This window comes from Podarcis gaigeae, assembly GCF_964106915.1.
Source record: "Podarcis gaigeae genome assembly, chromosome: 8".
NCBI lineage: Eukaryota > Metazoa > Chordata > Lepidosauria > Squamata > Lacertidae > Podarcis > Podarcis gaigeae.
In genome coordinates this window covers 37,129,684-37,148,768 of record NC_139684.1, presented here as the reverse complement: position 1 = coordinate 37,148,768, position 19,085 = coordinate 37,129,684, and the positions used below count along the sequence as shown (strand labels likewise).

The window sequence follows — 19,085 nt, the reverse complement described above, 5'->3', positions numbered from 1 at the left end:
CCCTTGATATGAGCACTCATCAATTTTTATTCTGTAAGTTGAATGGCTTTAAAACTGAATTTTACAAATGTCTTGAAGATGAAGTTCTGCCATGCTTTGATCCACCTCTTTGTTATAATACGTTCTATGAATTCATTTGGATGACCTTGATTTCTTTCATCTCCAGAGAGGGCAGATATTTTTTCCCCCCTAGACCTGCCAAAACTCAGTTTTCCTTTCCAACACTTTCTGAATTTGGAATTTTCTGCAGCATAAGTATTATGAACGGGATGTAGTCAGGTGTGGGCAGATTTCAAAAGCTGGGACTCCTCTCCCATTGCCCCAACCCCCAAGACAATAAAACACAGCTAGGTGCAAAATTGCGTTGGGGGTGATAGACCAGAAGCCCTGTGTCAGATGCTTATCTATGCACAGCTTCCCTGTGTGGTGAGCCACTGAACTGCAGGCAGAAACTTCTCGGTGAAGTACTCTCAGGCCCTGGTCTGGCTCCATCCATCCTAGTCATGAGATCCTCCTGGGAAGGACAGTTGCTTGGCTTCCTGTTCCAGCTGAGCCTTGCTTAAGCAACAAAGTCTTCCTGAGCTCTGGTGTTCCCCTGTATCATTTGTTGTTCTTCATTCATAGTAATAGAAATAGTAATGCCCTTCAGGATCAAATCAAATGAATGGTCCAGCATTCTTTTCTCACAGTGGCCAACTGGATACCTCTGAGAAGCCAACAAGCATCATTCTCCTGCTTAAAAGTTAAAGGTAAAGGGACCCCTGATCATTAGGTCCAGTCGTGACTGACTCTGGGGTTGCGGCACTCATCTCGCTTTATTGGCCAAGGGAGCCGACATACAGCTTCCGGGTCATGTGGCCAGCATGACTAAGCCACTTCTGGTGAACCAGAGCAGTGCACAGAAACAGCGTTTACCTTCCCACTGGAGTGGTACCTATTTATCTACTTGCACTTTGACGTGCTTTTGAACTGCTAGGTTGGCAGGAGCAGGGACCGAACAATGGGAGCTCAGCCCATCGCGGGGATTCTGATTGGCAAGCCCTAGGCTCTGTGGTTTAACCCACAGCGCCACCCGCATCCCCTCCAATAGTTCGTATTCAGAGGCAGATTACCTTTCACACTGGGGTTACCGTAATTCACAGTCATCCTGGCTAGTAGCTGTTGATAGCCAATTCATCTAATCTTTTTTTTTTTAAAGCACTCTAACTGGTGGCCATCTCTAGACCTTGTGATATAGTAATGACCCCAACTTGGATGGCTTTAAAAAGGGATGAGACGTGTTCTGGTTCTTCATGGCTAAACTGGGATTTGAACTCTGATCTTCCAGGTCCTAGTCCAGCTCTCTAACACCACAGCAGCTTCAGCCATTCTTGATATTCAGACCTATATCTCTGAATGTACCAGACTTTCTTGAATGTAAAATTTAAAACATAAAATCAAAGACTACAGTGACTGGGTTTTTCAAATGTTGAAATGATGTGATGCAATCTTATGGCTGACTCAGTGAACAACTATGTCTGACACAGGATTAAATGGGATCTAGGCTCTTGGATTTGACTGCTGCATTGTAAAAGTCAATTTTGCTGAGGTGCAGGATTTATATTTCCTAAGAAACATCTTAATTAAAAGCACCCGTGTCCAAACAGAAGCCAAGAAGGAAAAAAGACTGAGAGGAACATTTGGTAGGGTCTAGCACAGTCACTGCTCCTGCCAACCTAGCAGTTCAAAAGCACATCAAAGTGCAAGTAGATAAATAAGTAGCTGTGCTGGTCCCATGGGTTACCCAAGAGGTGAGGTCCAAGTCTGGTCCGTGGTCAAAGGTGCAACGTGGAGGCAGTCTGTAGTAGCTGAAGCTGGGTGCAGGGCAGGGAGTCGGACAAAGTTAGGAACAGGCATGCAAGCAGGGAGCTGGGGCAGGACAGGAGTTCAGGCAGGAAAGCAGGACAGGGTTCAGGCAGGAACTAGCTACCAACAATGTTTCTCCCGCAACTTGGGACTGGGGCTGGCCGACTTTTATCTGCCCCAAGGCATAGGGCGGCCCCGATCCTCTGGTGACTCACCTCTCCTGGCCTGGAGGCGAGCACTCCTCCTGCGGGAACTTAGTTCCCTCTGCCTCTCTGCCCTGAGCCTCTGGAGTTCAGGAGAGGCCCAGAGGCAACCTCCGCTTCCTCTGATGGGGCTGAGAGTGGAGCACCTGCAGGCAATGGATCCTCCATCACCTCAGGATGGATGGAGAACAAACTCAGCTGATGCCTGCACCTGAGGATCCAGCACAGGAGAGGACCCTTCAGGCTCATGCTCCAGCCCTGGCTCAGCTGGTTCTGGGGGCAGGGAATCTTGTGCAGGCTGGGATCCCTCAGGTTCAGCATCCAAGTCCGAATCCCAGGCCATCACAGACTCTTTATGATTCCTGTCTTGCAGAGGATTGGACTAGATGACCCTTGGGGTCCCTTTCAACTCTAGAATTCTATGATTCTATGGAATAGCCTTCTGTATTGGTCCTATGCCAGGCTGGGATCCCTCAGGTTCAGCATCCGAGTCCGAATCCCAGGCCATCACAGTACCGCTCTGGTGGGAAGGTAAACGGTGTTTCCGTGCACTACTCTGGTTCACCAGAAGCGGCTTAGTCATGCTGGCCACATGACCCGGAAGCTGTACGCCAGCTCCCTCAGCCAATAAAGCGAGATGAGCACTGCAACCCCAGAGTCAGCCATGACTGGACCTAATGGTCAGGGGTCCCTTTACTTTTACCTTTAGCCTTCTGCATTCATCTTTACTTATATTTACTCTCAGGAAAGCACTGGATATATTTAATGAATGAGAATATAAAGGTGAATGTAGAATGGGGGAAATTATTGATAAGTATCACACAATGTTTTTGAAACATCTGAATGGTTATATCAATACTATGCTGGATTTGCCAGGAAATTATAAAAGAGAAGCAGAGCCTGCAACAAAATGTTGCAGTGTGGAGTGCTCCTGTTCAGAGTTCCAGACAGCCATGCCCTTTTCCAGGAAACTCCATTCCATTTCTCCTTTCCTTGAGTTCCCAGCCCTCTTCCTGTCAGTCATCCAGCAATCCACCACTGCTAAGCATGCTCAGTTCTCATTGAACCTGGGTAGGATATCTTCCCCTAAATCAGGCATCCTCAAGCTTGGCCCTACAGATGTTTTGGGACTACAATTCCCATCATCCCTAACCACTGGTCCTGCTAGCTAGGGATATGGGAGTTGTAGGCCAAAAACATCTGGAGGGCTGAGTTTGAGGAAGCCTGCCCTAAGCAGTTCCCACCCCACAAACACACATATCTAAAGAATTTGGGGTTTGTAGTTCTCCAAACTTTGAGATTCCCCAAGTTTCTGGATTAATGGCTCTGTTTTGGCTACATATGGATTAGCTATTATTATTATTATTATTATTATTATTATTACCCCAGTCAGTATACATACTGTATTTGAAATTAATTTTATCTATTATTTGTTTTAATTACTTTTATATGTGCAATTTGGTTTACATGTGATATGTATATGTGTGTGTCTGTCTGTCTATATCTGTCTGTCTATCTATCTATCTATCTATCTATCTATCTATCTATCTATCATCTATCTATCTATCATCTATCTATCTATCTATCTATCTATCATCTCTATATTTATCTATCATTACTAGGTGATGCTTCATAGGAAGCAATTCATAAATGGCATTATTATTATTATTATTATTATTATTATTATTATTAAATGTATGAATTACCATTCTCAAGGCAATTTACAATCCTAAACTAAAAACAACAACAGCTAAAGATGGATTTTAAATAATACAAATAAACATCCAAGCCAGAGACCTAAAAGCAAAACAAAAAACCCAAGCTTCCACCCAGCTGGAAAAGTTTGTCAGAACAATAACATCTTCCATGTTTTGCTTTGCTTTGCTATGTTGTTGTTTTTTTAAGTACAGAGTGTGGGAGCCTGTTGATTGATATTAACCTATATGTTATATTGAATACAGAGATGGGTGGAGCTACTCTTTTCAGCTTTGGAAAAAGTTCCCCCGCAGATCTGGATTTCCCATCTGAATGCCTTGCTACATCTCTGCTACTCATTCCTGGAAGCCGACTCAAACCCATGTCTGAAAGCTGCTCATTTTGCACAGAACTATAAGCTGTCCTCTGTTCAGGGCACATGAGGCCAAAGACCAACTTACCGCCAGCAGTCAGGCAGACCAGAAGGCTGACCACCAGAGAGATAAGAAATGAGTTGTTTTGAATCTCAACTATCAGTCCATCCACCCCTGCACATTCTGACACTGGACAGAATGTAGCTCAGCAGCAGAGCACATGTTTTGCATGCCAGAAAACAGCAGGTTCAGTCTGTGCCCTCTCCAAATGAAAAACAAAATGAAATGAAACAATAAAATCTTGGGTGGCTGGCAAGACTTTGGGGCCAAGATCCCGGAGAGCTGCTGCCTATCAGAATAGGCAGGGCTGGGCTGGATTATTCAGCTTCCTCTAACTAAACATTGGGAATAACTTTACAACAGCAAGAGTTGTTTGACCCTGGAACTGACGACCTTGGCCATGGTCTCTCCATCACTGGAGGTTTTTAAACAAAAGCTCGATGGTCATCTGCCAGGGACTCCAGTTTTGATTCTTGCATTGCACGAGGTTGGACTAGATGACACCTGGAATTCCTTCCAACTCTACACTTCTATTATATAGGTCTTTAACGTCCCTCTACACTTCTATATAATTAGGTCTTTAACGTCCCTTGAAGGACAGCCAAATTTAAATAACAATTCGACACACAGCTGTGAGGCATTTGCGAGCTTTTTTGCGGAGAAGGTCCTGTTGCTCCGCCATGACCTCCCTGCCAATTTGGATACAATAAAGGAACTGGAGGCCCCTCAACTGTCCTCGGGTCCAGTATTGGACCACTTTGACCGGATATCCCCAGCCGATGTGGACAGACTCCTCCAAGCTGGAAAGCCCACCACCTGTCCTCTTGACCCGTGCCCGTCTTGGCTGATTAGAGCGTGTCCAGACGAGGTGCGGGCCCCCCTGGGTGATATCATCAATTTGTCCCTTGGCACCGGGATATTCCCAGGGGAACTGAAGGAGGCAGTGGTGCGTCCGCTCTTAAAGAAAACATCATTAGATCCTTTAGATCTATCCAATTACCTCCCGGTTTCGAATTTTCCATTCCTGGGTAAGGTGATTGAGAGAGCGGTTGCTGAACAGCTTGGTAGGTTTCTGGATGAAACATCGGCTCTTGATCCATTCCAGTCCGGCTTCCGCGCTGGTCATGGGACCGAGACGGCTCTGGTTGCCCTAACAGATGATCTCCGCAGGCAGCTGGATCGAGGCGGGTCGGGGCTGCTGATTCTTCTAGACCTGTCAGCAGCCTTCGACATGGTCGATCACGAACTCCTGGACCACCGCCTTGCCGACGTGGGGATCCAGGGCACAGTCCTTCAATGGCTGCACTCGTTTCTCTCTGGTCAGGGACAGAGGGTGGCACTTGGGGGGGAATTGTCATCGTGACACTCCTTGGTGTGTGGATTGCCTCAGGGTGCGATTCTCTCCCCGATGCTTTTTAACATCTTTATGCGCCCCCTCGCCCAGCTTGTCCGGAGTTTTGGGCTGGGTTGCCATCAGTATGCCGATGACACACAACTCTATCTGTTGATGGACGGCCATCCTGAGTCGGCCCCAGATACACTGACCAGATGTCTGGAAGCTGTGGCTGGATGGTTACGTGGGAGCCGGTTGAAGTTAAATCCTTCGAAGACAGAGGTCCTCTGGACAATATGGGATTGAGGGGGCAACTCCCATCTCTTGCGGGGGTGCAATTAGTACCAGCATCGTCCATTAAGAGTTTGGGTGTAATCTTTGATACTTCCCTCTCTATGGAGGCGCAGATTACAGCTATAACAAAGGTGGCATTTTTTCATCTCCGCCAAGCTAGGCCTCCTGAAGTTTGGCCTCACTTAGTATATAATATCTGAGCCAGAGGAACACTTGCAATCCAAGTCTTCTGAGTGTCATAACCCATCAAGCAATAAAGCAAAGTCAAAAGAATCAGAGCGACAATCGACAAAGCTCTGTGCTTCAGTAATGAATGATGAGGGCAAGAAGACAGAAGATAACTTTCCATTCATATAATAATGATGGCTTTGCTTGTGATTCTCTGTGTCTCTTCATGTTTAATAAGACGTATTGGAATTAAAAATTTAAAACCTAAGGCCATGCATTCCATAAAAGATGAGGGGGCAAGTTATTCTCTCACCAAAGTTAAGATGTCACCATTACACATTGGATTAAAATAAGGACCTGTATGGAGTACAGAGCACTGCAGACTGGTGCCTGTTGCAACTGGTAGGGTGGTAGGCATGGAGCCCAACAGTAGGTGGCACCAGAGACAGGTAGAAACAACTAATTCTGGTTTTGCACCCATCCTCCTCTCTGCTGAGTTCTACAAGGAACAACACTGAGACTAAGGAGGAGAAACCTGACAGGCAGTGCCACCCCCTTGGCTGGTTGTAAGCAGGTGGGGGCTGACTGAGGGTGGACTGAGGTCGGTGGGGCAGTGCCTTACTGGTCTCAGAGAACCAGGCTCCACTAGCTGTTCAAGTAGTACAATGGGATCTGCAATAAGTAGGGTGGGAGTTGCAGGTTTCTCAGACCTGGTCACTGAAGGACACACTTTTCTCAATTAAGAATGGAAACGCGATTCCACTCTAGATCTGCTTACTTTTTTATAATAGTTTAGAAGGCATGGATTTCCTATCTCCTGGGTTTGAAGAAGTCCCCCATTTGAATTACAGGGCTGTCTGTTCCAAATCCAGTTTAACAGTAAGGAACCATCAGAAGGAAATTACATGGGAAGGTACACAGCTCACACTGGTCACAGTCCTCCTCACTATGGCAAGCAGCACAGCATGTCTATTTAAGTTCAAGTAACAGTTTCTCGTGCATGCATGCAAATGCTAAGCAAATCTATGTCCTTTTTTGGTGGCTCCTTTTCTCCTTTTGTGGCTGCACTACTTGCTGTTGTCACAGGGTGGTCAGGGAATTTTGTTTGGTGGCATCCCACTACAACAGTGACTTGTACAGCAGTTGTGGTCAGGGAGCAAAAGAAGGGGGCTGTTGCAACTCACATTGTGCAAGGGCCAGATGCCCTAACTCTCCTCCTCTGTGAAGAATATTTGCAGCCTTGAGACTTTTTAGTTTAGAGAACCTCTGTCTGGTTGAGTCACTGTAGCATACCAGAATGAAAAAGGGAGAGGCCCAGTGGCAGTGAGGTCAGCATGGTGCAAACACACTGGCAGAAGTGTAGGATTGGATCTGTCAGTTTGTTTGCACCGTGCCAACCTCACCTCTGCCATGCCTATCCATCGCCTACAAATGCCTGCTGGAAAAGGTGCTTAACCAGCTGCCTAAGACTACAAATAAATGACGGTGGTATGCGCCAGTGGTGCGGGGGATAAGTTTGGTTATATGTTTTCTTTTTTCTTTATATTTGTTTTCTTATCTTGAAGATCAGTAAAAAAAATTGACTGCCGGATCATTTTGGTAAGGCCCTCTAGGAAATGCAGCCTCCCTGCGAGATGGACTCCGTGCTGCCCAATCTAACCTGGATGCAGTTTAATACAGTTAAATAAACATGGAGTTTAATCCAGCCTCAGTGGAAAAGAAAAAAGAAAAAACTTTGCAACTGGCTGAGGTGAATCTCATGATTTTACCTTAATATCTTAGCTATGCCAGGGGACTCCTGGAAAAACCCTTTGGTGTTGTTCTTGGCACTGACCAGTGTGACTCACCCCAAAGCTATGGAGCATCTGCTCATTTCATAAGCACTTTTGCGTCTGCCTTTTATATACACAGCTGGGGACAATTTCTCCTTTTCCATTTAGCGCTGCGTCTTTTCATCACAAGCTATTAGCCTTGCTGTTTTGATTGCTTCGGGGACAAGGACATGCAATTCTTTTAATACTTATACTTCCAGCACCATCACAACCAAAAGCTTTCGTCAGATGCCCCCAAACAGCAGAAATGTCCCTTTCATCAAATGCTCCAAAGTCACATTGGAGTAATACCGTGATTAAGGCCAATTAAAATGTGAGAAAATAGCAAGCAAGCTTTCATGGGGTCTCCAAAACTCTTCCATGGGCTGAATGTTTAGCAAAAGCAAAATAAGAAAAGTGGTGGCAGGGGAAAGAGAGGCAGGAAGGCCCCCTCCAGACATCCTTCTTATTGTGCATTCTTGATTATTTGTGCTCACAGTGCTGTTGGGGCAGTCCTATGTGAGCCCGCTTTCAAAACTATTTGCATCTGCAATAGTTTCAGAGCAGGCACACTCCATCCTTCCCAATCCGTGCATGTCCCAGAACTTCCTTCTGAAATACTGTAACTTCTGAAACCACAGATGTTCTGATTCACTTTCGTTCTGCTTCTGTTATCTTCTAGCTCCTGGGGCAGCAATAATGTGGTAGCATCGGAGAAGCATTGCAGAACGAAGTAAAGCAGAATATATTCAGCACTCAGTCACTATTATTGTGTGGCAGACACAGAAAACAAACTCCAGCCAGGCAAAAACACACAAAGATGGGGCAAAGCAGGGGTGGGGAAGGAGGAAGTGTGCCGTAGGAGAGCAATTAAAGACAGTTCCATATGTACAGTTAAAGACAGTTCCAGTGCAGATGTAGACTGGGATAAAGATCTCTGTTTAAAGTGTTGAAAGAGGAAAGGTATTTATTTGGTACTAAAAAGGCCATAGAGATGGTGCTCTTCTAATATTTAGCAGCAGAGGATTACAATGGTAGGTGTAACCACATGCAAGGCCTGATTCCTATAACGTACAGTCGTACCTCAGGTTACAGATGCTTCGGGTTACAGACGCTTCAGGTTACAGACTCCGCTAACCCAGAAATAGTACCTCGGGTTAAGAACTTTGCTTCAGCATGAGAACAGAAATCGCGCAGCAGCAGCATGGCGGCAGCAGGAGGCCCCATTAGCTAAAGTGGTACCTCAGGTTAAGAACAGTTTCAGGTTAAGAACGGACCTCCAGAATGAATTAAGTTCTTAACCTGAAGTACCACTGTATGTCAATTCTCCCGTTTCCTTGCAAAACAGTTGCAAAATAATAATTCACTTTACTTCTTAATTGTATTCTTTAGTTTCAAAAAATACCTATAACACCCCCACATACACCCACCCCCAGATATGTTCTATGCATGTACAAGGCAACTAATGCAATCAAACATTAAGTAAGTTTGCCAATACTTTAGAAATGATTACATCAGTTAGGTCTGTTTCTACTCTCCATCTTAACAGATGGTCCCAGAGTGAGCCATGGGGAGCTGGTAGTGCGAGAACAACATTGTCCATTCCAGTGTATTGAATAGACATGGACCATGTATTGGTCTTGGTTTTCCTAATTAGATTCTTCACCTACTGGAGGACTCCTGAAAAATAAGGGTAGAGCGGGAGATGACAGAGGTCCTTTTGGTCATATTTGCACCTTGTGACTCCAAGACAATAGGGGAACTGTTTGCCAGATGAAAAGCAGATTCATTCCTCCCCACTGGCTCTGATGAAGAGTAATTTGCATGCTGTCTGTAACACCACTGGTCAGAGGGAATTGGTTTCCCATCTAACGCAGAACACTCTTAAATCCTTTGCCATTTCCACTGCTATCCATTTGATTTTAATTAAAGCACTGCCATGAATTATAAAAGAGCAGATCTTCAAAGCCATTAATTACAGCCCCCTTGGTGTCTTTGTGCTAACATTATAATGACAAGTGGGGTGGGGAAAAACACATAGTCTATCAACATGCAGTGGGGGAGATGGCAGCTAGAACTACCCAAGCAGAACTATTATTCTGACATCCTTGGCATTGGGCTTTCTGATTGGGAGAGGAGGCACATCTCCTGTGAATATGGGCAGACCTCCAAGGGGGATTCGTTCAGTCTGGGAATGGCATCTGCCTGTATGGAGCGCCTCTTTGGAAATGGGTTAATCCATGACAGGGATGGGCTCACCTGAGTATTTGTGTTTCCCTCAGTTTTTCATTTTTCCACCAGTCTTCAGTTCTCCATATTTCCATATCAATTTGCAATTTTTTTAAGTCCTCATGAAAATTCACCAGCATTTTATTGGGAATTTCTCCCTACATACACATTTTTTTTACAAAACAATTTCCCCTTAAAAAAAAAAAACATTTTAATAAGTTGTATTCATCAACATATACATTTTACCCTAATATATACATTTATTGGGGGGGGGGGCTGGAAAACTATGTTGCAAAATTCAGAAAAGCACGAATTTTGTGTTTTCCATTCTATTAAACTGATAAGAACAGATACTACACTTGATCTTAGCCAAAAGGCCGAGAAATGATGTGTTTTCCATTCTAATATTGATTCAGTAGCTGCAAATTGTTGCTGTTGTTGTTACCCACTCTTCCTATCAAAGGACCCCAAGGCAGCAAACAACAAACAATTAAAACATCTTTTTTAAAAAATAATTTTTAATTGGGGAAGATCTTGACTTAAAAGTCTTGGCTTCAGGAGGTACTAAACAGACAACAGTGATGGTGCCTGTCTAATATTCAATAGAAGGCATTCCAAAGGTGCCACAGTGCTACAGACCTAATTCCTACACTGTGTGGAGCAGACCGCCTGATAAGATGCAAGGGGCCCTCAGCGGCAGAGCACAGTGATGGATCATCATCATATATTTATTTATACTCCACCTTTTCCTCTGACAGGGACTCAAAGCACCTTACAGTTAAAAATGAGAACAGCTTAAATATACAAACAGGATGTATTGGGGTGAGACAATCCTTCAGCTATTGGGCAAGTATTCAGATGAATTAGGCAGGTCCTCCGTTAATTGTGAACTGAATCAAATTCCCTCCCCACTTCTGTAATCCATATGCACCCTTGCAGAATGAATCTGTGGAAGCAAGAAAGTCAAATAAGACCACATTTGGAGTTTCATTGCTGGGAGTTGCAAGTGGGGAGAGCACAAGAGTGCTCAGCAGTGCCAGATTTATGTATAGGCTAAGTAGGATGAAGCCTAGGGCCTCTGAATCTAGGGGGCCTTGCCAGCCTGCCCGCTTCCCAGCAGGCAACCTTCCCTCTCCCAAAATTGCAAACCCAAGACTTCATGCAAGGGCAGGGCAACTTAGGCTAGCCAGTGGGACCCAATTTAAAGAAGTAGGGCCCGACTTTAGTTTTTTCTTTGGGGGGGGGGGCAGTTCACAGCCAAAGTCTGCAAAATCTTAGAGAATAAATAAAATCCATCTAGATTGCTCTGGTGTGGGGGGGCCCTTAGGAGCATCACGCGGGGCCCAATTTGGCCAAATTGCTCCAATTGCGTTAAGGTCAGCCCTGATCAGACTGGACAAGCCCTGTACCTTCTAGGTCCCTGGTGTCACTATTCAGAGTACAATTCAAGGACTTGTTATGGAAATAAAAGGGAGCACTTATTGGAAATCAGTTCTGTCATCTCTCCCCCCCAAACCCTGGGACAATGAACCCAGCCACCTTTTATTCACAGTCGCATAAGCACTACACTACAGCATGGCCATAAACCTGTACATTCAACCACTGAAATATACACCCAATACGTAGCAATGGAGATTTATGTTACTGCATTATGAATGAACACTGTGTTTTATTAATGGACTCTGTATTTTCGGAATTACCTAATAGCCACCAATAGGGAGTTCTAGAATCTGACAACTAACCAATCGGGTACTCCCAAACAGTGACCCCTATTGCTGAAAGCAGGTAACCAGCAGGAAACACTTCAGCTCAGCCTTTGCACTGTTGACTGAGCATCCCTTGCTGTGCAGATAATGGAGAAAGCTCTAAAAATGCCTTTGCAGTTAATCAAAACTATCCAGCAATATCAATTTATAAGAAAACTGGTGTTATTAGCAGTAATCCTTCTAGTTGGTCAATTGGTTCAGCAACTTCCATGCACATGACGTGTGATGCTAATTATTTTCCTCAAGAGTTAAATGATAACTAATCAGAGGCAGCTACAGTTGCAAATGGCAACAAAATATCTGCGAAAGGAAGAGGAGGAAATTTCCTCAAGTGTGTTGCAGGTAGAAATAATGTTTGTAATGAAGTGAGAGTAGTAGTTTACTTGCTTGAATTAACAAATAATAAAGTTTTGAGAATTTAAATTCTAGATTAAAACTGATTACTTAATTGAGAGTCTTGAGAGTCCCATGGACTGCAAGAAGATCAAACCTATCCATTCTGAAGGAAATCAGCCCTGAGTGCTCACTGGAAGGACAGATCCTGAAGCTGAGGCTCCAATACTTTGGCCACCTCATGAGAAGAGAAGACTCCCTGGAAAAGACCCTGATGTTGGGAAAGATGGAGGGCACAAGGAGAAGGGGACGACAGAGGACGAGATGGTTGGATAGTGTCTTTGAAGCTACAAACATGAGCTCCGGAGGGAGCCTGCTCGGCAGGGGCTGGGTCCTACCGCACCGGCGATGCGGGGACCCTTAAAAACCACGGCCACGGAGGCCGTGGACATGGAGACTCGGCTGGCACCGCTAGCGCCCTCCCGACTCGTGAAGGAGCCTTTTTAAAGGCTACGGATCGGGTGCCGGGGAGAAGCGTGGTGCTTTGAGTCCTCTGCTATCCCTGCCGAGCGAAGCCGCATGCCATCCGGCGGAGAGCGCTGACTTCTTCCATTGAGAATTCGGACTTTTAACAACAACCCGTGAGTAATTTGGAAACCGGGTGTAAAAGGAGAAAAAAAAGAATTTTTTTTCGGATTTGATACGAGCGGGGGGGATCCAAAAAGGAAGTCAGTCCCCCTCCCTACTGTAAACCTTCCAAAACAAGGACTGGGAAACCAAGGTCCAAAAAGAATTGTATTGCTGATAAAAACTAAGAATTCCACGATGGGAAATTACAAGAACTGTGCTGGAGGAAGAATTGAGGGAGAGGGAAAACGCAACCCCCCCCCGGGAACCGGGGTGATTGAGGAGAGAGCCTGGCGAAAAGCGAAGGAGATTTTGACAGCTGTCAAAGTAGCTGTCAAAGTCGGAAATTCAAAGAGGACTTTAATACGAGGACTTTGCTGGTTAAATTTTGTTACAATTAGTTACAACCCGTTAAAATTTGGATACAAAATGGCGAAAACATGGATAACAATTGGACTTTTGGACTAGAGAAAACAAAGTTACAATAATCCCCCTAGAGGAGCTTCGGGACATTACAAAGAAGGTCGTAAGTGGAAAAATACCATCGGAATTTTACAGGACTGGTTATCTTCTGGGAAAGCTGCAAAACGGAAACAATATTGTGTCTACAGGGTGTTCAGCTAAAGGAGACAATAGAATTTTCTATTGAAGAAAGGAAGGGACTGAACGCAAGTTTTTGTTCCTGAATAACAATAACCCCTGCAGACTTACTAAATTTCTGAACTAGAACGTTTTAGCAGCGGAACAAGAGGAAACTGGACTACAACTTGGAAAGAACAATAGGGGGAGCGTTATTAAAGATTTGATGTTAAATGGTTTAAAAATAATTCTAAAAATAATTATAAAAAGAAAAAGCCAGCAAGGAGTTGGGGGAAAAATGTGATCTATGGACTTTCAAAATTCTAGGCAGACAACATGGATTGGTGGTCAGGGGGAAACTAAACCGGGGATTGGGGGGGGGGGGGAGAAATAGAATCCAAAGGCTTGTCAACTATTTTCTGAATTGGTTTTCTTTTACTTACTACACTTTCTATTTTTCATTTTCTTATATTTCTATTGTGTGGGGTGTCTTTATCACTAAAAAAAAGGGAAATTGTGGAATGGAAAGGGGGTGGGCCCTGGGGAAAGAACTTTTGTTTTGTTAGTAAGGGTATTGATGGGGATTGTACAAAATTAAATTTAAATTCGACTAATGGTTTAAACAAATTAAGTTTTAATTAGAACTGAGAGCTTGTGGAGCCAACAATATGATAGGGGAATATGGTAGGGGTGGGGGAAAGAGGGAGTCCTGGAAAGTGGGTGTATGAAAATAAGGCTTTGAATGTACTCTAATCTTTTCTTTCTGTATTTCTGAAAATCTTAATAAATATTATTTTTTTAAAAAAATGAAGCTACAAACATGAGTCTGACCAAACTGCGGGAGGCAGTGGAAGACAGAAGTGCCTGGCGTGCTCTGGTCCATGGGGTCACGAAGAGTCGGACACGACTAAATGACTAAACAACAACAACTTAATTGAGAAGGAGATTGTAACAAAAACACTGGAGCCTAATTTGAATAGTAGAGTGCCTGGTATCTGGTGGGCAGACCAAAGCACTTGTTAGGAGAGCTATGAGATTCAGGTGAGGGTCAGGTGAGAGTCAAATGCCTTGTAAATCCCAGCAGGTATATAAGAGGCCTGTGGTGAAGGCAACAATGGGAGTTATTCCCTATATGGGTGAGTGCATGAGTTAGAGCTAGTTTTGTGGCCGAGGCAGTTAAAGCATCCCTCCGTTTATGCAGATGTTAAGGCCCAGGCCTTATTTTAAGAATAACATTACAAATTCATTTTCCTAAGAAATAATGCTTATTCCACAAAATGTCCTTTAGAAGAGAAATTGTGAATTTCAGAATTTTAAATCCCCATCACCATCCTTGGCTTCACTGAATTTTGTTTATAACATTCTTCCATTTTCTTCTAGTTGTGAGGGTGGGGGAGGGGGAGGGGCCTCACAAGTGGAGTAGCCTAAGGCCTCTCTTCATCTAAATCTGGCCCTAGTGCTTAGGTTCTGTTTTTAGGCCATAGGTATCTGGCTGGCCCTGTGAGAATAGCATCCCTGGTCACCCAATGGTTAATCTAATACAGCTGCCACTAGATCCTTTAACAGGTCTTAGGGATCAGTGCCAGACGGCTGCTGCACAAGATCCTTTAACTGGCACTTAGCATCTAGGACCAGAATAAGAACACAATGACCCCATCTAGTCCAGAATTCTCTTCTCCCAGTGATTACCAGATGCCTGTGAGAAGCCCGCAAGGAGGCTATGGGCACAACAGCATCTTCCACTTATGATCCCCTGCATCTGGCATTCAGAAACATGTTGTCTCCGGTAGTGGAAGTAATATACAGCCATCATGACAAGCAGCCATTGAGAGTCTTGACCTCTGTGAATTTCAGAACCCCAGTCATGGCAAATTATCCAGTAAGCCACCCGTCCCTGGTCTTAAGTTCTGCTCTAAGGCATTCAGAAATTTAAGGACATCCTGAACACACTTATCCTACTCCCTGTGGATCGTTGGTATCCTTCGTCCAGCTCCGACTCAAGGAAGGGAGCAGCGTCCATATCCTTGGAATGACTCTCCTTAAATCGGAAGCCACAACTCAAGGGACATTTTACCAGTGTGGCTGGGCCCAGCCGGCCTTGTTATCCAGTCTCAGAAATGCTGCTTAAGCCCCCCTCTGTATTCATCTCTTAAACAAGCATATGATTCCTTCAGCAATGCATCTGAGCTGAAACATTACCCAAGTTGTAGTACGGAAAGGCATAAACTGGTCCGTCAACTCTTGTCTCTTTTTCTTTTCACTGTTCAAAGAGGGATCTGTCTGTTGCTACCTTAAAATCTTAGCAAAACACACATCTGGTAACTGCCCCTTCTCTTCTCTCCCCCCCCCCTTCATGTTTCCACTGGTTTTTCAGACTTCCTCTTGCGGTGATTTGGAGACTGCGCATCTGGATTTCTTAAACATACAAAGGAATTGCTGGAGCAAGCAAAAGCAGAGAGAGCCCTGAGGAAAGTTAAGATGTGTTGATAAGCAGCTGATGGGACCTTGCAACTCAAGACACTGACAGTGCCAAGCTCTTTACGAAGACAGGGCTTCAGGGAAATAATACGAATCAAAGCAAAATGAAGATGCACATCTCCTTCAGCTTTGCTGGTTGCATGCTTAAAATCCTGTTGATCCACATCTCCATTTTTCACCCAGCCTCAGCCCCACCACCACCAACTTTGAGGCTTTCAGAAGACGTACCAGGCAGAGAACTGATCCCATCACCCATCATAAAGTTTCCAGGGGACATTTCTCCAAAAACTGACAAAGAACTGGCATTGGTAAGTATGTGTTTGTTTGTTTGTCCCCCCTCCCCCACACTTATTTCCCTTTGAATAATATTTTGCAATGTCTGTCTTGCTAATTCTCTGATTCTCTGTAACCCAATTGCTGCTGCTTTCCATCTCTGAGGTTCCTGGGTGGGGAATAGGAGCTGGCAAAATTATCAGCTTTCAAAATGTTGAAGCAAGCTGTTTCCCCTCATAAAACTTTTAAAGTCAGGCCAGAAGTCTGCATTTGTGAATGGCTGCCCTCTGCCTCGGCAATCAAAGTTCATCAAATTGCTGAAGATTTAACAGGGGAAGGGGGGTGGCAGAATTGTATATAAAGTAAACAGAGGTGTTTTTTAGAAAAAATTGTTTATGAAGTATAGCTTAAGTATAGCCTGAAAGACAATTACTGTACACAGGTGGCTTTGTTTTTTAGCAGATATAATGACTAGTCTCGACCAAGATCTGCTCGAAGCAGTAACTGCCCCTTGAAGGTATTCTCAAACTATGTTCTATCACCATTTCTGAAGCTGCACTGAAAAAGTTTGGGAGGATGTCTGCTCTTAGACATTATAGCTAGTTACAGATTTATTTTGACTGTGTTTATTTGATCTGTCATAAAAACCAACTTTATAGAAATGAAGATTTTAGGAAGAAGGGAACCATGACATTTGCAATGCAGTCTGATGCATTTAACTGAATTGTGCTCCATGGTGCTTACTCACAAGTAGATATAGTATCACAGCCTAACAGGGTAACCCTATAGATGTTTACATGGAAGGAATCCCATTGATCTCAGTGGGGCTTACACCCTAGTACTAAATGTAGCTTAGGCTGCAAGTCAGAGTGGTGCAGTGGTTAGAATGTCGAAATAGGACCTGGGAAACCAGGGTTCAGCATAAGGGCTTCCTGTTCAGGCTGGGATCTTGTCTGAGCAACAGGCTATCTTCACCCTGGTGTGTTTCTGTGAATCCTTTGGCTCCGATTCCCGGCTGTCCTTCAGGCTCTTCAAAATGCTGGGTCGATTTGGGCTGCCTGAGCCCAAGCCCAGACACCATCGCCACACAAATTGGCTTGAGTTGGTTTGGTATTCAGGCATTGGCTAAATCTGGTGCACAGCCATACCACATTCCCTTGTGAGCAGCCTTCCAGGAGCCACATGCTAGGGTCAAGGAAGATCAGGGGCAAAAGTGAGTAGTGCAATCAATGTGACTCTTACCTTCATACAGCTCAGTACATTCCAGCCATGCAAAAGTCAGTGTTTGCTACACCCACCCACATCACCTCTCCATCCAGGCATGATCATGCAATTCAAGCCAGGCTAAAGCACTGGAGGAAACTAAAGAGCACTGCTGTTGAGGGGTGTGACTTTGGGCATGGCTGTCCCATCCTTGAGGAAGATGCCCCAGGACATAGAATATGCAGGCACCCACCCCTTGTCACTTCCAGGGCAAAACAAAATTGTGCGGAAGCCTCTGGGAGATCTTGTGTGGCTCTCTTGTGATCTTCCTGGAACCTGCAACCTCACAACCCTGGTAAGTGAGGCTTTGGCAGGGATGGCAAGCAGGGGTGCACAGGGCAGCACCTTCCCATTTCTTCTCAGGCTGTGAAATGGGAGGTGCTACCACTGGCTTTGGGAGAGGATACAGCTTAAGGAGAGCCCTGGAGTTGGTAGCCAACATTGTCTCCTGTGAAAGTGAGTTCCATAGTTTAATCATGCACTGCGTGAAGAAATGCTTTCTTTGGGTAAGGAAGTACTGTTGTTGCGCTATGGGCCCATCCAGACTGGGGATTGTTGTTTTTTGCAGATGTATTCTACAATATGTCATTGACACACTAAAAGTGCATCAGTGGGGGATTTATACTAGGTAGCCCACACACATCATTTTGCTTTATTTGTTGTTCTGCAATGTTTCCCCATTGTCGCCATTAGGTGGGACACACTTGCATGCTAGTGTAACTAAATTGGGATGAAACCACAACAACCCTAGTAACAGGATTTCAGTAGGGAGTTATAGGGTCGGGGAGAGAGGGGGTTTATTGGTTTGTTTTCTCCTTGTTCTTATTTGTATTATATACCTTCTGGGGGTTTTTCTTATATTTTTATGTTGTGAATCCCCCTGAGATTCACTGATAAAGGGCGGTATACAAATTTAATAAATAATAACAATAACAATAACAATAACAATAACAATAATAATAATATAGGATATGCAGTGATCATAAGTGAAGCAGCATGTCCATGGCAAAACTTTTGCAGACACAAATGATATTGAGAGCAGGACCATGTATAATTACCCCAGAAGCACCAATCATCATGGTGATGACCAAAGTGTATCTGGACGAACTGTACATAACTCAATGTTGGCTGGAGTTGCTAGGAGTTGCAGTCCAAAACATTTGCAAGGCAATTTGCAGGGCATCCAGGTGGAGAAGTCTGGTGGAAAGCACAAAACCGGAGCTTAGTGTTTGGGAGATGGCTTTGGTAGTGCAACACAACAGAGTTTTTTTGGACAAGTCTGGAATGCAAATCCCATAGCAAGTAGCTGTCTATTTGTTTAAGGAAGGAAGCATCTGGAGGGGACCACATCGATTGCTTCTGGCTTACGTTATAAAGCCAAGAAAAACATTACTGGGAGGTGGGCAGGGAGTAACACTGTTTTTCTGGCAACTGTTTGAGAAACAGAAGAATCCAGCCAGGCAAGCTCCCCCCCTCCTTCCCCTGGCGAATTGGCATGGCAACTCTAATCCCACCCACATTGTGATTAGAGGGCTGTTGCTCTGATATTATCAGTGACTCGAATAAGGTGCAGAAAAGGACAGACAAAATGTGCAGAGGGATGGGACACCTTCTGTACTTGGAGAGGCTAACAGCACAATCCTATGCAGGTCTACTCAGAAGGACGTCTGAGTATGGGGAAGGGCTGTAGCTCAGTGGCAGAGCATCTGCTCTGCATGCAGAAAATCTCCAGTTCAATCTCTGGCATCTCCAGG

The 19,085-nt window shown here is 44.6% G+C and overlaps 1 protein-coding gene and 1 long non-coding RNA gene across 2 annotated transcripts in view; one reads left to right on the top strand and one right to left on the bottom strand.

Annotated features, from left to right (window-relative positions):
• Positions 1–3,081: 3,081 nt before the first annotated feature.
• Positions 3,082–19,085, bottom strand: part of LOC310850962 — a 285,884-nt gene continuing 269,880 nt past the window's right edge. Inside the window, exon 3 of the long non-coding RNA XR_014567512.1 lies at positions 3,082–3,098. This is a non-coding gene — a long non-coding RNA (uncharacterized lncRNA). The remainder of the gene's footprint in view (positions 3,099–19,085) is intronic.
• MMP2 (matrix metallopeptidase 2) overlaps positions 15,697–19,085 on the top strand; it is a 30,341-nt gene continuing 26,952 nt past the window's right edge. The window contains exon 1 of the mRNA XM_083752930.1: positions 15,697–16,103. Within this exon, the coding sequence (XP_083609056.1) occupies positions 15,900–16,103 (204 nt within the window). The 5' untranslated portion in view covers positions 15,697–15,899. The remainder of the gene's footprint in view (positions 16,104–19,085) is intronic.